This window comes from Lissotriton vulgaris, chromosome 1_1 (genome assembly GCF_964263255.1).
Source record: "Lissotriton vulgaris chromosome 1_1, aLisVul1.2, whole genome shotgun sequence".
NCBI lineage: Eukaryota > Metazoa > Chordata > Amphibia > Caudata > Salamandridae > Lissotriton > Lissotriton vulgaris.
Window position 1 is genome coordinate 532,219,285 of NC_141685.1, and position 19,124 is coordinate 532,238,408.

At 51.6% G+C, this 19,124-nt stretch overlaps 1 protein-coding gene across 1 annotated transcript in view; it reads right to left on the bottom strand.

The window, feature by feature from the left end:
- HENMT1 (HEN methyltransferase 1) overlaps nucleotides 1-19,124 on the bottom strand; it is a 541,131-nt gene that overhangs the window by 318,913 nt on the left and 203,094 nt on the right. The window contains exon 3 of the mRNA XM_086936308.1: nucleotides 11,226-11,338. Within this exon, the coding sequence (XP_086792434.1) occupies nucleotides 11,226-11,338 (113 nt within the window). The remainder of the gene's footprint in view (nucleotides 1-11,225; nucleotides 11,339-19,124) is intronic.

Sequence of the window (19,124 nt, forward strand, 5' to 3'; positions counted from 1 at the left end):
AAGTATGAACTGTGAAAACTCCAACTCCCCATGCCTGGTCAAGGATCCGGAACACGCATCTCCATAATTTGGGACCTGAACTGGTGCCCACACACCATGTCCATTCGGTAGTCAGCGGGGCGCTATAAGGTTATGTACTCTGTTCTCTGTGCCCCTCCCCAGGCAGGCGTTCTCTCTCTACCATGCATCACCTCCATCTAGCAGTTTCTATGTCCATTGTTCCTCTCTCACCAGGAACGAAGCAGCGAACCAGCAAGGGATACAAAGGAGTCTGTCTGCTAACCAATGAAGTCTGCTGTCATCGGCGTCAGCATGAGGCCCCGTCTCTGGGTCAACGTAATATACTCCAGTTCAGCATTGTTGATATCATTATGGTGTTCCTGGTCATCTCCTAATGTTGGCGTTCTGGGGCTGGTGTACCGTTCGATCTTCTCTACAAGTGTGGCCCGTTCTTTTGCTGCTTGCTCTCGAGACAGCTGACTACTGAGTCTTCTGCAGAGTCTTGTGTGTCCAAGCCTGCTTGTAATCAGCTGAGTTATTGTGAAAATCGTTGTTGATGTATCAGTTTGTACGATTCTTTCTGCTTCGCTTGACCTTCTTAATCCTGAAAGCTTGCAGATTGGTGTCAACCAAACTCGGCGAGGGACATTGTATCTGACACAGGCGAACAATAGGTGGGGCAGTGATTCTTTACCAGACTGACATACCGGGCACGATTCATCATTGTATTTAGCCCATCTAGTAGTAAATGACCTTAGTGGCAGTGTGCCCACCCTGAACAGGAAGTACAATTTCCAGTCATGCTGTTTTGTTATTAGATCCCAATATAATTCCATTCTGGGGATTAATTTGCATTCCAGGAAAAATCCAGTTAGAGAGGACGACTCACTAGTTCTAAGTGTATTATACTGTACCATTTCCCAATATTTATCTTTCAAAAACATTGTTGTGGGAAAACTGGAATTTATTGGGTCCTTCCACAGTGGGATCATGCCAATATCTGACAGAGTATCTCTAACCGCCCATAGCCATTTTATTTGCTGAGAAAGGTCTGCCCTTATTATGTCTTGAAAACCAGCTGCATATACTGCAAGTTCTGGAGTAGTCCAGAGACTCCCCCAGTACAAAAGGGGGATGCAATTTAGCTACATCTGTGATTGGTTTCCTCCCAAGGTCATACAATAATGGAACGGTTGGCGTTCTCTGTGGTAGTCTGGTAATTTTCCTCAAAACCTATTTTCTGATAATATGATCATAGACAAGTTCTCACACCCCCAGAGCTCTGATCCGTAAAGGGCTGAACTAATAACTTTCGTGTTGTAGATCTCAAGTACCGGGCTGATTGGCTTTGTGAATGAGGAATTATATTCCGTGTGCAACACCCCTGACAATTGCCGGTGTTTTAGGGATGCCAAATCAATCTGATGATGTTATTTCTGCTAGACCAACCTTCGGCATCAACCGCTTTTAGTTTCAGGAACCAAACTTTCTCCTGGAAAGCCTTGATGTGTGATTCCATGTCACGGACGGAGGGGCCATGCCTCCACCCGTTCCGCAAGTTTTCTATGATTCGCCTTCATCAGTCCCATCTCAGTTGTCACTGCATCTAGTTTTGGCTCTAAAGTTGATTTCATACGCTGTATTAACTTCAATATATTTTCTAATTTGGTGGTGCATTCATGCATTATAGCATCAGGGTTGGTGGATGTTCCTGGTGTAGGGTACTAAAGCACTGTTGCGTTGTCAGGGAGGCTACCTTGTCCCTCGGTTTTCGTGCAGTTTGGTTTCACCATGGTGCAGGGGAGACAAGCACAGAGTGGGGGATGGAATGTAAGCGTGCCACGTCAGATCATTACGATGTTCTCTCGGACATGGAACTAGCGTTGATACAAGTTCCCTTTACCACTAGTCAGTTTTGAGCTAGGTGGCGATTTCAACACAGGATTGCCCTGTGTTGCCAAGCTATGCGCATCAGGGGCGGATTGGCAATGCGGGCATTCTGGCCTCGGCCGAAGGGCCGGTATCTCCATGCCCTCTGTGGGGCGTTTTTTTTCTCCCCTTTCCCAGCCGCACAGTGAAGCTGCATTAATTTCTCTGTCTCTGTCTCCGTGATCTCTGTGGACTAGGAAAGGGGAGAAAAAAAAACGGCCCACAGAGGGCACGGAGACAGAGACACAGAAATGAATGCAGCTTCACTGTGCAGTGATTATCCGCTGTGGCCTCTCCTTCACCCCCTAACCAGCAAAGCAATCAGGCTGGGGAGGGGGTGATTGTCTGCAAACATCGGCCTCCCTGGGGGCCAGGTGTTGCTCAGGCCTTTGAGCCATTTTCACCTCGGCCCCCTTGGGGCCCACGCAGCACATAAACAGTGTTAGTTTTTTTTTTTTAAGATGTAAAGTCACACAAGGAAGAGATACAAACAGAAAGAAAAATTGCAAATGTACAAGTAGTAAAGTCACTCAAGGAAGAGAAACAAATGAATATACTCTAAGAGTCACATAGGAATGGTAGAGAGTACAAAGGTCTACTGCATATATTAGTGATTAGAGTTATCTCTAAATACATAAGGAAGGGATACAAATGGATATACTCGAAGAGTCACATAGGAATGGTAGATAGTACAAAGGTCTACTTCATATACTAGTGATTAGAGTTCTCTATATACATATATATACACACATAGCAGATTTTCTCAGGCAGAGTTCCATTAAGTGGGGTTGGAGAGGGGATGCAGTCACAGCACCAAAGGAGGGTGGGAGGTATACAAGGGTATGGAGAAAAGGCAAAACAGAAAAGAGAAGAAACAGAGGATCGTCAAGGGGGAAACGAGGGAGAAGGGTACACGACGAGGGAATGGACAAGATGGTGGGTCGGGGTCCAGAGGAAAACGGCCGAGGGAATAGTGGGCGAGGAAGAATGGGTCTCGCTGTGGGGGCCAGGTGATCTTTGCAACTTGTACCATCTTCACCTCAGCCTCCCCCTGGCTACCATGGATGACCCAGCAGCTGTGTTTTGTGCTCCCCTGCCAGGACATTGCCCTGAGGCCTGGAGGGCTGGGGAGGGCTGATTAATTTACTAATTGCAGGGGCCTCACTGCTGTTCATGTGCTCCTGAGCTGAAGGTCTGGGGAGGGCTGAGTAGGTTAGTAATAGCAGGGGTTTCGCTGCTTATTAGGTGCTCCTTCCCTGAAGGGCTCGAATAATTTTGTGACAGAAAGGGGCCTTGCTGTTTTTTTAGTTGCTCAGCATGGCGCCATTGTCACCTTTCCCCCGTGTCTCCTGTGCAAGAACAGTATCCTCTCACTTTAATTCATTTCTGTTCCAAACATCTTAAGGATTTTGGGGGCCCTGGGCCAAACATATTTTTGGGCCCCTGTTCGGAACAGATTTGAATTTATAATCCAATTTCTGATCTTTGATGCCCTCTTTTCAGCTGGTCACTGGACAGTGCACTACCATACTTGTCTAATATTCAAGGACATTGACGTGTGTAACCAAATGGTGTTTCATGAAAGGGCACACCCCTTGAATGTGGGCCACGCCCCTTAATAGTGGGCCACGCCCCTTGAATGTGGGCCACATTTTTTGTCAGTGCCCGGGCCAAATTGTGATCCCAATCCGACCCTGATGCGCATTCACCAGCGGAGGGTATGCCATCCTCAAAGTTACAGGGGATCCTGTATTGAAGCCTCGCTCTCCAATGGGGTCCCTATGGCTTTCCTTTAAGGTGCCATTGGGGGACCCCGGTGTACCTGTGATGGAGGAAAGTAGATGGGTTTGCTCCCTCACGGGTGGGTCAGCCACCACACACCCAATCCCGCACTGCCTGCCGATTTCTGTTATTTTGGAGGGGGACCTCCGCAGACCCATGAAATCAGAGCACAGTGCCGGCGCTGCTCTCCAATGTCCCGCAGTTATCCCCATGGCTGGCCAGGTGGGTTGTCACATAGACATGGGCATCCGCAGAAATGTTTCCAGGGGGGGGGCAACATTTTAACTTCATCACCATCCTCCGACATGATTGAGCACAAGTATTAAATACATTTAAAAAAATCTAATAAGAGAAAGAGCTTAAATAAACAAAGAAATCCATAGGGTAAGAGAAAAATCTTGTGAGGCGCCGCATCAGACAACCTGGCAAGTAATAAAACAGAGGGAAAACTAAAAATCACCGGAAAAAAACAAAAACATTCTAAATCAGGTTGATGCGGTTCTAGAGCATGGGTACTCACAAACTTTCTCTCAGGGGCCAAATTTACAGTGTGGTTTGTGGCTGAGGGCCGCACTGGTGGGAGCGGGGTCAGGGAGGGAGGTGGGTGGGGCTAGAGCAACAAAAAAACTATGACCATGAGGTTGAACACAGGTCCCTGCAGCGGACGCCTTCATCTGCTGAGCCACCAGACCCGGCATACACACATCCTTCTCTCTCTCTCTCTTTCTGTCTGTCTCTCTGTCTCCCTCCCTCTCTCTCTGTCTCCTTCCCTCTCTCTCTGTCTCCCTCCCTCTCTCTAGCTCTCTCTCTCACTCCCTCTCCCTCTGTCTCACTCACTCTGTCTATCTCTCTCCCCCTCCCTCTCTCTCCCTCTGTCTCTTTCCCTGTCTCTCTCCCTCTGACTCCATCCCTCTCTCTGTCTCCCTCCCTCTCTCTCCTTCTCTCTCCGTCTCTCTCCCTCCCTCGCTCTCTCTCCCTCTGTCTCTCTCCCTCTCCTCCCTCTCCATCCATCTCTCTGTCTCCCTCACTCTCTCTCCCTCTCCCTCCCTCCGTCCGTCTCTCTCCCTCCATCTCCCTCCCTTTCTCCCTCCCTCCCTCCCTATCCCTCTATCTGTCTGTCGCCCTCTGTCTGTCGCCCTCTGTCTGTCTGTCGCCCTCTGTCTCCCTCCCTCTGTCTCCCTGTCTCTCTGTCTCACTCCCTCTGTCTCCCTCCCTCTCTACCCCTCCCTCTCTACCCCTCCCTCTCTACCCCTCCCTTTCCATCCCTCCCTTTCTCTCCCTCCCTCTCTCTCCCTCCTTCTGTCTGTCTGTCTCCCTCTGTCTGTCTCCTTGTCTCCCTCCCTCTGTCTCCTTGTCTCCCTCCCTCGGTCTCCCTCCCTCTGTCTCCTTGTCTCCCTCCCTCTGTCTCCCTCCCTCTGTCTCCCTCCCTCCCTCTGTCTCCCTCCCTCTGTCTGTCTCCCTTCCTCTGTTTGTCTCCCTTCCTCTGTTTGTCTCGGACTGTCTCCCTTTATCTGTCTCCCTGTCTGTGTCCCTCCCTCTGTCGCCCCCTTCTTCTTTCTGTTGCCCTGTCTCCCTCCATCTGTCTCCCTCTCTCTCTCTCTCTCTCTCTCTCCCTCTGTCCCCTGCCCTATCTGTCTCCCTCTCTCTGTCTCCCTCAGTCTCCCTCCCTCTGTCTCCCTCCTTCTGTCTCCCTCCTTCTGTCTCCCATTGCCTCCCTCCCTCTGCCTCCCTCCCTCTGCCTCCCTACCTCTGCCTCCCTCCCTGTGACTCCGTCCGTCTCTCTCCCTTGTGTGTCCCTCCCTCCCTGTCTCCCTCCCTCTGTCTCCCTCCCTCTGTCTCCCTCCCTCTGTCTGTCTCCCTCTGTCTGTCTCCCTCTGTCAGTCTCCCTCCCTCTGTCTCCTTGTCTCCCTCCCTCTGTCTCCCTCCCTCTGTCTCCCTCCCTCTGTCGCCCTCCCTCTGTCGCCCTCCGTCAGTCGCCCTCTGTCAGTCGCCCTCTGTCAGTCGCCCTCTGTCAGTCGCCCTCTGTCTCCCTTCTTCTGTCTGTGTCCCTCCCTCTGCCTCCCTTCCTCTGCCTCCCTCCCCCTGCCTCCCTCCCCCTACCTCCCTCTATCTCCCTCCCTCTGGGTCTCCATCCCTCTCGGTCTCCAAACCTCTCTGTCTCCCTCTCTCTATGTGTCCCTCTCTCTAGGTCTCCCTCTGCCTCACTCTGTCTCCCTCCCTCGGTCTTCCTCTCTCTCTGTTTCCCTCTCTCTCTGTCTCCCTCCCTCTGTCTGTCTCCCTCCCTCTGTTTGTCTCCCTTCCTCTGTTTGTCTCGGACTGTCTCCCTTTATCTGTCTCCCTCCCTCTGTCGCCCCCTTCTTCTTTCTGTTGCCCTGTCTCCCTCCATCTGTCTCCCTCCCTCTCTCTGTCTCCCTCAGTCTCCCTCCCTCAGTCTCCCTCCTTCTGTCTCCCTCCTTCTGTCTCCCTCCTTCTGTCTCCCTCCGTCTCCCTCTGCCTCCCTACCTCTGCCTCCCTCCCTCTGCCTCCCTGCCTCCCTCTGCCTCCCTCCCTCCCTCTGTCTCCCTCCCTCCCTCTGTCTCCCTCCGTCTCTCTCCCTTGTGTTTCCCTCCCTCCCTGTCTCCCTCCCTCCCTGTCTCCCTCCCTCTGTCTCCCTCCCTCTGTCTCCCTCGCTCTGTCTCCCTTGCTCGGTCTTCCTCGCTCGGTCTTCCTCGCTCGGTCTTCCTCGCTCGGTCTTCCTCGCTCGGTCTTCCTCGCCTTGTCTTCCTCTCTCTGTGTTTCCCTCCCTCTCTGTCTCCCTCCCTCTGTCTGTCTCCCTCCCTCTGTCTGTCTGTCTCCCTCCCTCTGTTTGTCTCCCTTCCTCTGTCTGTCTCCCACCCTGTATCTCCCTCTATCTGTCTCCCTGTCTGTCTGTCTCCCTCCCTATGTCGCCCCCTTCCCTCTGTAGCCCCTTCCCTCTGTCGGTCTCCTTCTGTCTGTCGCCCTCTGTCTCCCTCCCTCTGTCTGTCTCCCTTCCTCTGTCTGTCTCCCTTCCTCTGTCTGTCTCTCTCCCGGTCTGTCTCCCTCCCTCTATCGTCCCCCTCCCTCTGTCTGTTGCCCTCTGTCTCTCTCCCTCAGTCCCCAGCCCTATCTGTCCCCGCCCTATCTGTCTCCCTCTGTCTGTCTCTGTCTCCCTCCCTCAGTCTCCCTCCCTCAGTCTCCGTCCCTCAGTCTCCGTCCCACAGTCTCCGTCCCACAGTCTCCGTCCCACAGTCTCCATCCCTCATTCTCCGTCCCTCAGTCTCCGTCCCTCAGTCTCCGTCCCTCTGTCCCCCTCCCTCTCTGTCTCCCTCTCTCTCGGTCTCCCTCTCTCTCAGTCTCCCTCTCTCAGTCTCTCTCTCTGTCTTGGTCTCCCTCTCTTTCCCTCTCTCTCGGTCTCTCTACCTCTGTCTGTCTCCCACCCTGTATCTCCCTCTATCTGTCTCCCTCCCTATGTCGCCCCCTTCCCTCTGTTGCCCCCTTCCCTCTGGCTGTCTCCTTCTGTCTGTTGCCCTCTGTCTCCCTGCCTCATTGTGCTTATCTATAATAATGCCCCCCCCTCGCCTCTTTCACTATCTTCTCTCCTCAATTATTTCTCACTCTTTCCTCTCCCCCTCTCCGTTTGTCTCTACTCCCCACTCTGTCTCTTATTTTTCTTTTTGGCTCCTTCTCTCTATTTTATCTCTCCTCTGCTTTTACGTCTCCCTTAGCCTCAACATGGAGGGTTAGTTACATTTTTCCACTACAACATTGTCAAAATCGAATTTTCATTTGTTTCCATTTTAAGTCATATTGTTCTTTAAATGTAGTTATTTCAGTCCTTAGTGTTGTTTTCCGGAGTATTTCCACTCTTAACTGTATTAACACTCTCCCCATTGCACAAATTCATAACAATGAAACTTTCAATTTCAATCCGGTCTGTCACTTCACAGTTTTTAAACTAAGAATGTTGGCACTAACCCCGCTCCATAAACACCGCCCCCACCCACGCCCCTTAGCTTCGTATCTGATCGTTGTGGCCTGCTGTGAGCGACTAAAGCTCACGGCCCCTGCTAGTTGTGCTGCTTGAAAGCATCGATTTACAAAAAGGGGGTGGTGATGAACAGAGTGTCTGAGTTAAACAGACCACTCTTACCCAGTCCAAAGATCAGGGCTTGATCCATCACCGTTATTTATCTCACTGCCCCATCCCAGCTCAGAACCTGGCTATATGCAAATCAGTCTGTCCCTGGCCCAGTGCATCATGGGAACAGGGCAGACTAAACTACCAAGCCAATTCTTCACCAGAAAGGAGACAAGCTACCGGGGACCGGTTTCTGGCATTTCAGCCTTCTTCCCTCTCTCTCTGTCTCCCTCCCTCTGTCTGTCTCCCTCCCTCTGTTTGTCTCCCTTCCTCTGTTTGTCTCGGACTGTCTCCCTTTATCTGTCTCCCTCCCTCTGTCGCCCCCTTCTTCTTTCTGTTGCCCTCCATCTGTCTCCCTCCCTCTCTCTGTCTCCCTCCCTCAGTCTCCCTCCTTCTGTCTCCCTCCTTCTGTCTCCCTCCGTCTCCCTCTGCCTCCCTACCTCTGCCTCCCTCCCTCTGCCTCCCTCCCTCTGCCTCCCTCCCTCCCTCTGCCTCCCTCCCTCCCTCTGTCTCCCTCCGTCTCTCTCCCTTGTGTGTCCCTCCCTCCCTGTCTCCCTCCCTCCCTGTCTCCCTTCCTCTGTCTCCCTTCCTCTGTCTCCCTCCCTCTGTCTCCCTCGCTCTGTCTTCCTCGCTCGGTCTTCCTCGCTCGGTCTTCCTCGCTCGGTCTTCCTCTCTCTGTGTTTCCCTCCCTCTCTGTCTCCCTCCCTCTGTCTGTCTCCCTCCCTCTGTCTGTCTCCCTCCCTCTGTTTGTCTCCCTTCCTCTGTCTGTCTCTGTCTGTCTCCCACCCTGTATCTCCCTCTATCTGTCTCCCTGTCTGTCTGTCTCCCTCCCTATGTCGCCCCCTATCTTGCGCCCCCCCCCGCGGTCGCCCATGAGTACAATGTTGTTCCTCTCCCATGATTATGAGATGGGGAGGATGGTAGTTGTTGTAGGTGGGCACAGGCGAAAAAATCAGCAAGCACCCAGGGGCAATCAGGCAGACCAACGAGTTCAGGAGCTCGGCGTTACCTTGCGGAGTCTGTTTTTTCATCTCAGCTTTGCTCGGTTGCTGCGTTGTTATTTTCCAACAGCAGCTGAACACCCACAGCAGCCGGTGATAGCCCAGTTCCCGCCTCTCAGGACCTTTGGCAGGCGATGCGGACGGCAGGGCCCCGGTCACGGAAGGAGTAAACAGCACAGATCACGGAGCCGAGCGACTTACTCTGTCACCATCTCAGCCACGCCAAGTATTGTCTATTTAAAAATAAAAAGACATCTTATTTTTATAAGTAGGTGTTGGATTTTCCTTGTGTCGTGTTTGCTCCTTCTTTTACTCTTTATTTACATAATGCTTTACATTTGTTCCTTTGAGGAAACCGAACGACTCTGAGCCACTGCTACACAGGACTGAGTTAAGGTTTTACAAACAGATCTAATTGGACCGGATATAGATTTGTGTTATTATCATATGGTGAGGTCTCACAACCACACCATATAATATTCCACAGTTCTCACACTGGTGAATCACTACTACTAATCCATAGCCCGTCTTCCAATGCCTAGCTTGACAGCCAAGGTTCCATGATGGGCCTGTGCATCGATTGTTATTCTATTTTCTCTTGAGAGAAGAGGGGGCAGACCTCTGAAGATTGACACTCCCACAAAGGGACCAGTATCAATAGTGTAAGAAGTAAATGATAAGGTAATTTCTTATGAACGTGTGCATATTATGATTTCTGGACAATAATATTACTAAACGGGCCAATTTCAGTAAGTTGGTTTAAATAATGAACTGCCTGCATTACTGGGACAGGAATAGATGAGATTTCAAATTTGAATGACCCAGATATGAAAACAGATACATCTTCAACTATTGGTCTTGGTTGCCTCTTACCCATATAGTAATGGTGGATACTACTGGGTAAATGCTATAAACAAGATTCTGCTAATTAGACGAGGAAGCATCAAAAAACAAGATTAATAAAATAAAAAGGTAAATACGTGCACAAGAAAAACATCAGCATCCATCCTACCCACTAGTGAGAAGTGTTCCTAAATACTGAAAATGTAGGTCGTTAATTTAGAAAACTAGACTGTTTAAGTCAAAATAAGGCTCATGAGAGTCCAACCCAAAAGTATCCATTGCTCCAAACCTAAAAGTGGTATATGATATGATAACAGTGCCCTGCCTTCCCATGAAATTTCACTTGAAGACCCCTGACTTTAAAATGATAAGAACCTAAATTTGCAAATATATCCAAATATTTTAAGGTATGAAAAATCTATAGGCAAGCAGTGACAAGGAAGGGAAATTCACTTTTTACTACACAGATACAAATATTCGAACTATTGTTTGAAACAAAGGTTTTTTTTTTTTACTGTATTTTATTGATGAGAAAAAAAACAGTGCGTCATGACAGTATTAGGCAGGATTCATCGTTTTATATACACTAAGAACATATATGATCGAATAAGGCAAAAAAAAAACCAACATGTGGCCACTTGCTTGTTGAAAAAAAACAACAAAGAAACACGGTAACCAATCTCTCTGTTCAATCCTCTATCTCAGACCCATCCTCAATAAAATGATCTTTATAATTGTGAAACATACACAGCAGTGGGGCCCATTGCAATATAGCCTCAGATACCCTCTGATCACTGCGTGAAAGCTGCATGTGCTGTCCCTCTGCTACACCTCATTCTATCAGGTCCCTCATCCAATGCATCTGCTTTGAGTCCTTTACCCTCATCCAGCCAATGGCTACCAATCTCTTCGCCAACAACTAGGCCAGCTGGGCTAGACGACAGGGGATCTTGCGTCCTCTAGGCTGCTTCACCACACCCAAGAGGCAGGCCAGCGGCAGTAGAACGTGGATTCCTGTGGCCGTTCCTATGCATGGCACCAAATGTGCCAGAAAGGTTTGAACTTGGGCACACTTTCAGGCTAATTGCAAGAAAGAACCCTCAACTACCCCACAACGTACAAAGACAGCGCCCCTCGCTGTGTTTATTTTATTAAGGTAATATGGAGTAACATATGTACGATGCATAAAAAAGAAATGCATCAGTTTAAAGTTATCACAAGACACAGTGCGAACGAGAAGTAATGCGATTTCCGAGTCCGCATCAGAGATGGGTGTGCCCGAAACAAAGGTTATTAATCTAGGATTGTAAATCTCAGATCCCAATTATGCAAGAAAATTCAGAGAACTATATTCTCAACAGTAAACCTTGAAGAAGGCCCCAACATTGATGGTGCCATAAAGTAAAGGCGTTAATGTGATTTAAAAAAAGTATTTCTATTTTTGCAACTTAGCTGTATGAATACTTGGCCCCTGCTGCTGAATCTATAATGTAGTACTTTAAATATAATGGAAAAATGTAAAAATGTATTACATTTTTTCTCTCATTTCATCTTCACAGATGTCTAGACCAACAAGTTCCTCAATGCATTTGCAAAATTTCAGCATCCGCAACAATGAGCAGTCAGCACATCCCAAGTCCGCCACCTGTGAATTAATGAATAAAAACAAATCAGGCAATACATTTCATGGCAGTTTACGTTCCAACTTAAATGTACATAAATGGTGATCACACGTGTAAGGTGATTCAGGCAGTTATTATACTCAGGTGGCTTTTAGATCCAATGAGATTGAAGATACTTACTAATAAATTATTTGTGCTCGATTGTAAAAGATAAAGTGATAACTAAATGCATATCAAGGTACTTCATGAACACTTTAGAATAAACCGTTTTTAGTCATATTTTAACATAGAGACGTTCCATCGCCTATAAATTCTGGCAGGACAGGAAACAAGGATCCATTCAACAAAGCCACATAAAAGCATTCTCCTCTACTCACCCCCACGCCTACTCCCGTCCACAATTCACAACCGCAACTTACAATAGCAATCCCTGGATCTTTGTTCTAAAGCTAGTCTCTAGTACCAGCTAGAGTGGGAGACTACTGCTGTTCCTTCGACAGCGAAGAGTTGTGTAATGTACAATGGAAACACTAGTAGCACTTTTAAGAAGTGTACACAAGTTAGCTCACTGTATTCAATTGACAGGTGTTTCAGGAAGGGAGATAAATCTGTGGGATAGGGTTTGGTTTTGTGTTCAAGTGACAATGAGGTCTTCTATGTTGCCAAAAATTCCCAGATTTGGCCCAACTAATCTCTTTCAGTCAGGTCAGGGGAGTTGTTTTCCCCCCAAAGGAGGAGAAGGGGTGAGATAACGGCTACTAATATTGTGGCTAGCGGTTTTCAAATTTGTGATCTGTATCATCAGATTCATTAATTGGAAGACCTAGAAGAACTACTACTGGGCTTCTTGGGATTCAAACGTAACATCTTATTTTTTGTAATATCTGTATTTATTGATTTTCCATGTTAACAGTTGTATACCAAGAAATAAATCATCATGTGGCAGACTACCATTGCCGACCTGGGTCAAATCAGCTGGAAAAGCCCTTAGAGCCTTTTTCCAGCACCCACGGCCCTGCTGGCAGCGCAGGATATACCACACCAATTAGTGGCAGAGTTCCATCAGGTGGGCCTCCCAGGAAGCTAAAATACAGGGAACCCATCCTGTTGGGCTCCCCACCCAAAGTATCCAGGTACATATTCTGCAGTTTCCACGCAATTATGGCCCTGACCCAGAGAGATGCAGGCTTTACACTCTGTCCAACCTCCCCGAAGCTGAGAAATCACAGATAAATCCCGCCCAGACCTCTAGGTCTGCTAGGAATTTGTCATCCCGTCTAACTCTCCGGAGATGGATTTCTTCCCCTAAAGTCAAATCTATCTTGTTCTCCACTCGCCATAACACAGCTAGGGTCCCTAGTCCCCAACCAGCCAATGGTCACTCATCGTTTTACCAACGCAAGGGCCAGCTGTAAGAAGGTATATACCATATTAATTGCATTGGGTTCCTGCACGATGCCCACCAGGCACAGTTGTGGCAAGGGCACCAGGAGAACCCCAACCCGTTCAAACATTCGGTCTACTAATAGCACACTAATAGCACACACAAACGTGCTACGCCTGGCCATGACCAGGCAAATGTAAGAACGTGGCCAGGGAGGTGCAGCATCTGGGGCAATCTGCCGATATGGCTCGGTATATTTTACTTAGAGCAATCAGCGTGAGGTAGGTGCGGAGGAGAAAGAGGAAGTGAATCAGTTTGAAGCGTGAATTGCAAGACATCCCTTTTACCAAAACACAGGCCATTATCCAATCTCGGTCAGAGATTTGATCCTCCAACTCATCTCCCAAGCTACTCGTGCCTTCATTGCAGCCTGCTTTTCGTCACAACCAAGGGCCATGTACATCCAAGTGATCATGTGTCTACTCAAGTCTAACTGCAATATGCTACCCATCACCATGAAACGTGCAGGAGCATCCGGGAAGCACGTCCATATTTCCCTAGCCATACTGGCCATCTTAGTGTATTGAAGAAATTGCCCCGCCCCCAGCCCTAACATTTCTCTAACCTCAGGGAAGGTAATTAATGGTGCACCGGGTTACAAATCACCTGCTGTTATACACGCTCCGTCTCTACAGGCAGTCATCAACATCGTCTTTTGAATGTCCCAGAAGGGCGCCAGGTGCCAAATGCCATTTCCCTATCATAGGGTTGCCTCTGCAGTACCCTGGTCACCACCCCTCCCACACTTAAGCAGTCTGGCCTATCTCATATGGAATCTCAGCATCTAGTCCTCCCCTTTCATGAGCAGAATTACCAGTTCAGCATCCCTGTGTGCCCCCCTCAAAAGTCGCTTCTCCCAATTATCATTTTCCGACAGTCACATATAGAATATTGGAGATGCGCAACGTAGTAATACAACTCCAAATCCGGGGTTTGTCAGGCCCCCCCTCCTGATTCCGCATCAGTACCTAAAACCACACTACTACGCCTTCTGGCCCACACAAAGGAGACCATCACACTATTCAGTTGTTTAAACACTGTGGGCTTCAGCAGGCAAAAAGAATTTTGTAGAATGTACCAAGAGGAGGACCATTTTAGCAACAGTCACCCTTTCCATGACTGATAGGGGGAGAGTATCCCAGAATGTAATGGATACCGTCAGACCGTCCAGGGCCCTTCAAATGTTATATTGATACTGCTCGTCTTCCATTGCACCAACCATAACACCCAGGTATTGAAATCTGCCAGTCTCCCACTTGATGCCTAGTTTCGGGAACTGCGCTAACCGGACCCCAAGCAATGAGCCAAGTGGGAAGAGTATCGTCTTCCGCCTGTTCACCTGCACGTCAGATACTGCGCCAGAGTCTTCCAAGTTAGACAATAAGTGTGCTAGCAACTCTAACGGAGGGCTTAGATGAAACAGAAGGTCGTCAGCATTTAGGAAGAGTGTGTGTATGTCTCAATCCCTCACTCCTTCATGTCAATTCTCATCTTTATAGGCAGCAGCTCGATGGCTAGAGAGAAACACAATGGTGAGAGAGAGCACCCCTGTCCGATTCCCCTACCAACAATCCAGTCGTCTGAGACCGCTCGATTACCCTAAACCCTGGCTCTCAGCTCCGCATAGAGTAGCCTTATCCATCCACAAAAGGAGGAGCCGAAGCACAGGGCACTTAGTATCTCCATAAGGTATGGCCACCTCAGAGTGTCGAAGGCCTTTCCAGTTCCACCGACACCAGCACTAACTCCTGGTTTCTCCCCAGCACCTCATGCAGTACATGCATGAGCATGCAAAATGTCATGGCCCGGCTACGTCCCGGGATCAATCAATCAATCAAAGACATTTATAGAGCGCACTACTTACCCGGAGGGTCTCAAGGCGCTTGTGGGGGGGGGGGGGTGCTGCTACTGCTCGAACAGCCAGGTCTTGAGCTTCTTCCTGAAGGAGAGGTGGTCTTGGGTCAGGCGCATGTCGGTCGGGAGGGAGTTCCAGGTCTTGGCGGGCAAGTAGGAGAAGGACCTTCCTCCTGTTGTCGTTCTTCAGATGCGGGGGACGGCGGCGAGGGGGTGACTGGTTGATCGGAGATGGCGTTTGGGAGCGTAGAAGTTGATGCGGTTGTTGAGGTAGCTCGGGCCTTGATCGTGTAGGGCTTTGTGTGCATGGGTGAGGAGACGGAAGGTGATTCTCTTGTTGACGGGGAGCCAATGCAGGTCTATCAGATGTCCGGAGATGTGGCTGTGTCGTGGGATGTCGAGGATGAGTCTGGCTGAGGTGTTCTGGATCCGCTGGAGTCTCTTCTGAAGCTTGGCGGTGGTTCCGGCGTAGAGGGCGTTGCCGTAGTCCAGTCGGCTGGTGACGAGGGCCTGGGTGACCGTCTTCCTGGTCTCGGTGGGGATCCACCGGAAGATCTTCCGTAGCATGCGCAGGATGTTGAAGCACGACGAGGAGACGGCGTTGACTTGTCTGGTCATGGAGAGGGAGGAGTCCAGGATGAAGCCCAGGTTGCGTGCGTGGTCTGTCGGTTTGGGTGCGGTGCCCAGGGCGGGGGGCCACTAGGAGTCGTCCCAGGTGGAGGGCGAGGAGCCCAGGATGAGGACTTCCGTCTTGTCTGAGTTCAGTTTCAGGCGGCTGGTCGTCATCCACTCGGCTACGTCTTTCATCCCTTCGTGAAGGTTGGCTCTGGCGGCGGCGGGGTCGTTGGTCAGGGAGAGGATCAGCTGGGTGTCGTCAGCGTAGGAGATGATGTTGAGGTTGTGTTGGCGTGCGATGGCCGCGAGGGGGCTCATGTAGACGTTGAAGAGGGTGGGGCTCAGCGCGGATCCTTGAGGGACGTCGCAGATGTCTTCGGTGGCCTCTGACTTGTATGGTGGTAGGCGGACTCTCTGTGTTCTTCCGTCGAGGAAGGAGATGATCCATTCCAGTGCCTTCTCCTGGATTCCGACGTTGCTGAGGTGCTGCACTAGGGTGCGGTGGCAGACAGTGTCGAATGCCGCGGAGAGGTCTAGGAGGATGAGGGCCGCTGTTTCTCCGTTGTCCATCAGGGCTCGGATGTCATCGGTGGCAGCGAGGAGGGCGGTCTCGGTGCTGTGGTTGGCTCGGAAGCCAGACTGTGAGGGGTTGAGGGATCCATTTGTCTCGAGGAAGGCGGCCAGCTGTTTGTTGACGGTCTTCTCGATGACTTTGGCTGGAAACGGGAGGAGCGAGATGGGGCGGTAATTCTTGAGTTCGGTGGGGTCCGCTGTTGGTTTCTTTAGTAGAGCGCTGAGTTCGGTGTGCTTCCAGCTCTCCAGGAAGGTGGCGGTGTTGAAGGAGGTGTTGATGATGTCCCGCAGGTGGGGTGCGATGACAGCGTCGGCCTTGTTGAAGACGTGGTGAGGGCAGGGGTCGGTCGGAGATCCGGAGTGGATGGAGTTCATCGTGCGGACGGTGTCTTCGGTGCTGATCGGAGTCCAGGCGCGGAGGGTGGTGGTGGGGGGCGGTGGTTCGGTCGTGGCGTGCGTCGGTTGAGTGCTGAAGCTGTTGTGTATGTCCGCGATCTTGTTGTGGAAGTAGGAGGCGAGGGAGTTGCAGAGGTCTTGCGATGGGGTGATGTCGTTGTTTACGGCGTTGGGGTTGGAGAGCTCTTTCACGATGTTGAAGAGTTCCTTGCAGTTGTGTGCGTTGTTGTCCAGCCGGTCCTTGAATGCTGTTTTCTTGGTGGCACGGATCAGTTGGTGGTGCTTCCGGGTGGCGAGCTTGAGGGTGGTCATGTTGTCCGGTGTTGGCTCCCTTCTCCAGGCTCTCTCGATGGCTCGGCAGTTCTTCTTGGAGCTCTTGAGTTCGTCGGTGAACCATGGGGCCTTCTTGCTGCCGGGTCTGCTGGACGGGGTCCTCAGTAGGGCGAGTTCATCCGCGCAGTTGCTGATCCACTTCGTGAGGTTGTCGGAGGCCTGGCTGGGGTTCGCTGAGCTGGCAGGAGGGTGCTGGCTTTGGGAAGCGGCGAGCTGGTCGGCTGTGATCTTGTTCCAGCTTCTTCGAGCAACCTGTTGCTGGTGGTGGTGGATCGTGGTTCTTCTGAAGGTGAAGTGGACGCTGCTGTGGTCCGTCCAGTGGAGTCCAGTGGCGTGGCTGAAGGCGATGTCTTTGCTGGATGAGAAGACGGCGTCGAGTGTGTGTCCGGCGAGGTGGGTGGGGGTGGACACCAGCTGCTTGAGTCCGAGGTTGGCGAGGTTGTCAAGCAGGGTGGTGGTGTTGCGGTCGTTGTTGTTCTCCAGGTCGAAGTTGATGTCCCCCAGGAGGATGTAGTCAGCGGAGGGGAGGGCATGCGGGCTGACGAAATCGGCGATGTCCTCGCTGAATTGTGTGCGTGGTCCTGGGGGTCGGTAGATCAGGGTGCCTCTGAGGGTGGTCTTCGGGTCGGTGTGGATCTGGAAGTGTAGGTGTTCGGCGGTAGTCAGGGTGTCGTCGGTGTTGGTCGTGATGTGGATGGTGTCCCTGTGGATGATGGCGATGCCTCCTCCAGTCTGGATGTCGCGATCTCTCCGGGTGATCTTGTATCCCTCTGGGATGGCGATGGCGATGTCGGGCGCTGAGGAGTCGTTCATCCAGGTTTCCGTGAGGAAGGCAACGTCAGGAGCTGTGGTGTCGAAGAGGTTCCAGAGTTCGATGGCGTGTCTGTGGACGGAGCGGGTGTTGAGCAGGATGCACTTGAGGTGGTTGCTGCTGGTGTTCGGCTTGGCGGGTGCTGGTGCGGGGCAGGTCCGGATGCAGGTGAACTTGCAGGCGTGGCAGCTGAAGGGTCCGGGGGTGCGTCTCGGGGTGGCTCTGTAGCATCCCGGGACTCGGCCGGTGTTGAGCGCGTTGAGGGTGGCGGCGTTGTACGTCCGGCGGGTGGGCTGGGGTCCTCGGGGTCCAGGGGTTCGGGCGCTGGGCGCGGTCCAGGCGCGGACGGGCGCAGACGGGCTTACCTTTGGTGCACCTTAGGCGCGCTTAGGGCGCACCCGCTGCGCATGCACGCTGCGCGTTGGCCACTCTGCCATATGAGGAGAGTGGGGGGGGGGGGGGGCGGAGCGAGGGAGGGGCCGCTGGGAGGGGGAGCGGGTGGCGAATGGGGATGGCGAGCGAGGGAAGGGGGCGGGGCCGCAGGGGGGCAGCGGCGGGGAGGTGGCGGGAAACGCGGCCGGGGCTGGGTGAGGAGGGGGGAGCACTGGGGGCTAGGGCAAAACGGCGGGGAAAGAAAAACAAAAAGGCGGCGAAGCAAGCTGGTGACAGGGGGCACAGGAGATCCGCGGACCAAGCGGATCCGGCGGTCGGCCCCAGCCGAGGGCACAGCTGGTGGCAGGAGGCACTGGAGATCCGTGGAACAAGCGGATCTGGCAGAGATGCACAGGGCACAGCTCAGGGCAGAGGCGGCACCAGGGGACGGGCTCACTCACGGGGAGTGTGCTCGGGGGGTGACCTGCCCGGGATGAATCTGCATTGATCTTCGTGTACCAACCAGACAACTACAACCTGCAGACTGCTAGCCAGAACTGTGCATAGGACCTTTGGGTCAGTATTAACAATAGTCAGTGAATTATAGGCAGAGGGATCCAATGCATGACCATCCGGCTTTCTCATAATGCAGATAATCCCCTTGGGCAAAGAGCTTATGGCGTACCGCAGCTTATCCTGCATAGTCTCAGCCTACAATTTGTCACGCAAGTCCTCTGGGATCTGGGGGAGATCCACTGAGGCCAAGTACATGCATATGGCTACCCACGTACCTGTCCCCACCTATAAATATAGACCAGCTGTTCCCGAAATGTCTCCAGGACTGCAGCCTGTGTGCCAGCAGTGCAGCATGTATGTCGCAGGACAGGGGGGTCTTTCAGTTTCCCTCCTTAAAATCCATGCCAGGAGTCTTCCTGATTTGGCACACTCCATGTGAAGTCCTTCCCAATATTATCAGTGTGAGTTTGCCCAGTCAATCCAATATCTCAGCTGCTCGAGACCTCGCTTCTGCTGCTTCCTGGCACGCACTACCATGCTCACCCTCCCGTATCTTACTCTCCACCAATAATTCCTCCTGCTCTGCCAGCTCCCTGTGGAGGTGCCCTTTCACACCATACGCCTAACCCATAATTCTCCATGGAGCAAAGTCTTCATGGTCTCCCACTCCGTAGCTCGCCACTGTCGTTCTCCAATTGGTCTCCATATACATGGTCAAGATCACAGAGAGCGCATCTCCGCATATATCGTCCATCAACATCTCCGGCTTCCAGTCCCAATGCACTGTTTGTTGCTCTCATCCCTTCCCAATCCCACTCAAGAAGGGGGAGTAGTCCGATAAGAAGCTGCTGAGGTTTGATGCTGACTTCAGTCGACACAGGGGCAGGCACGCCAC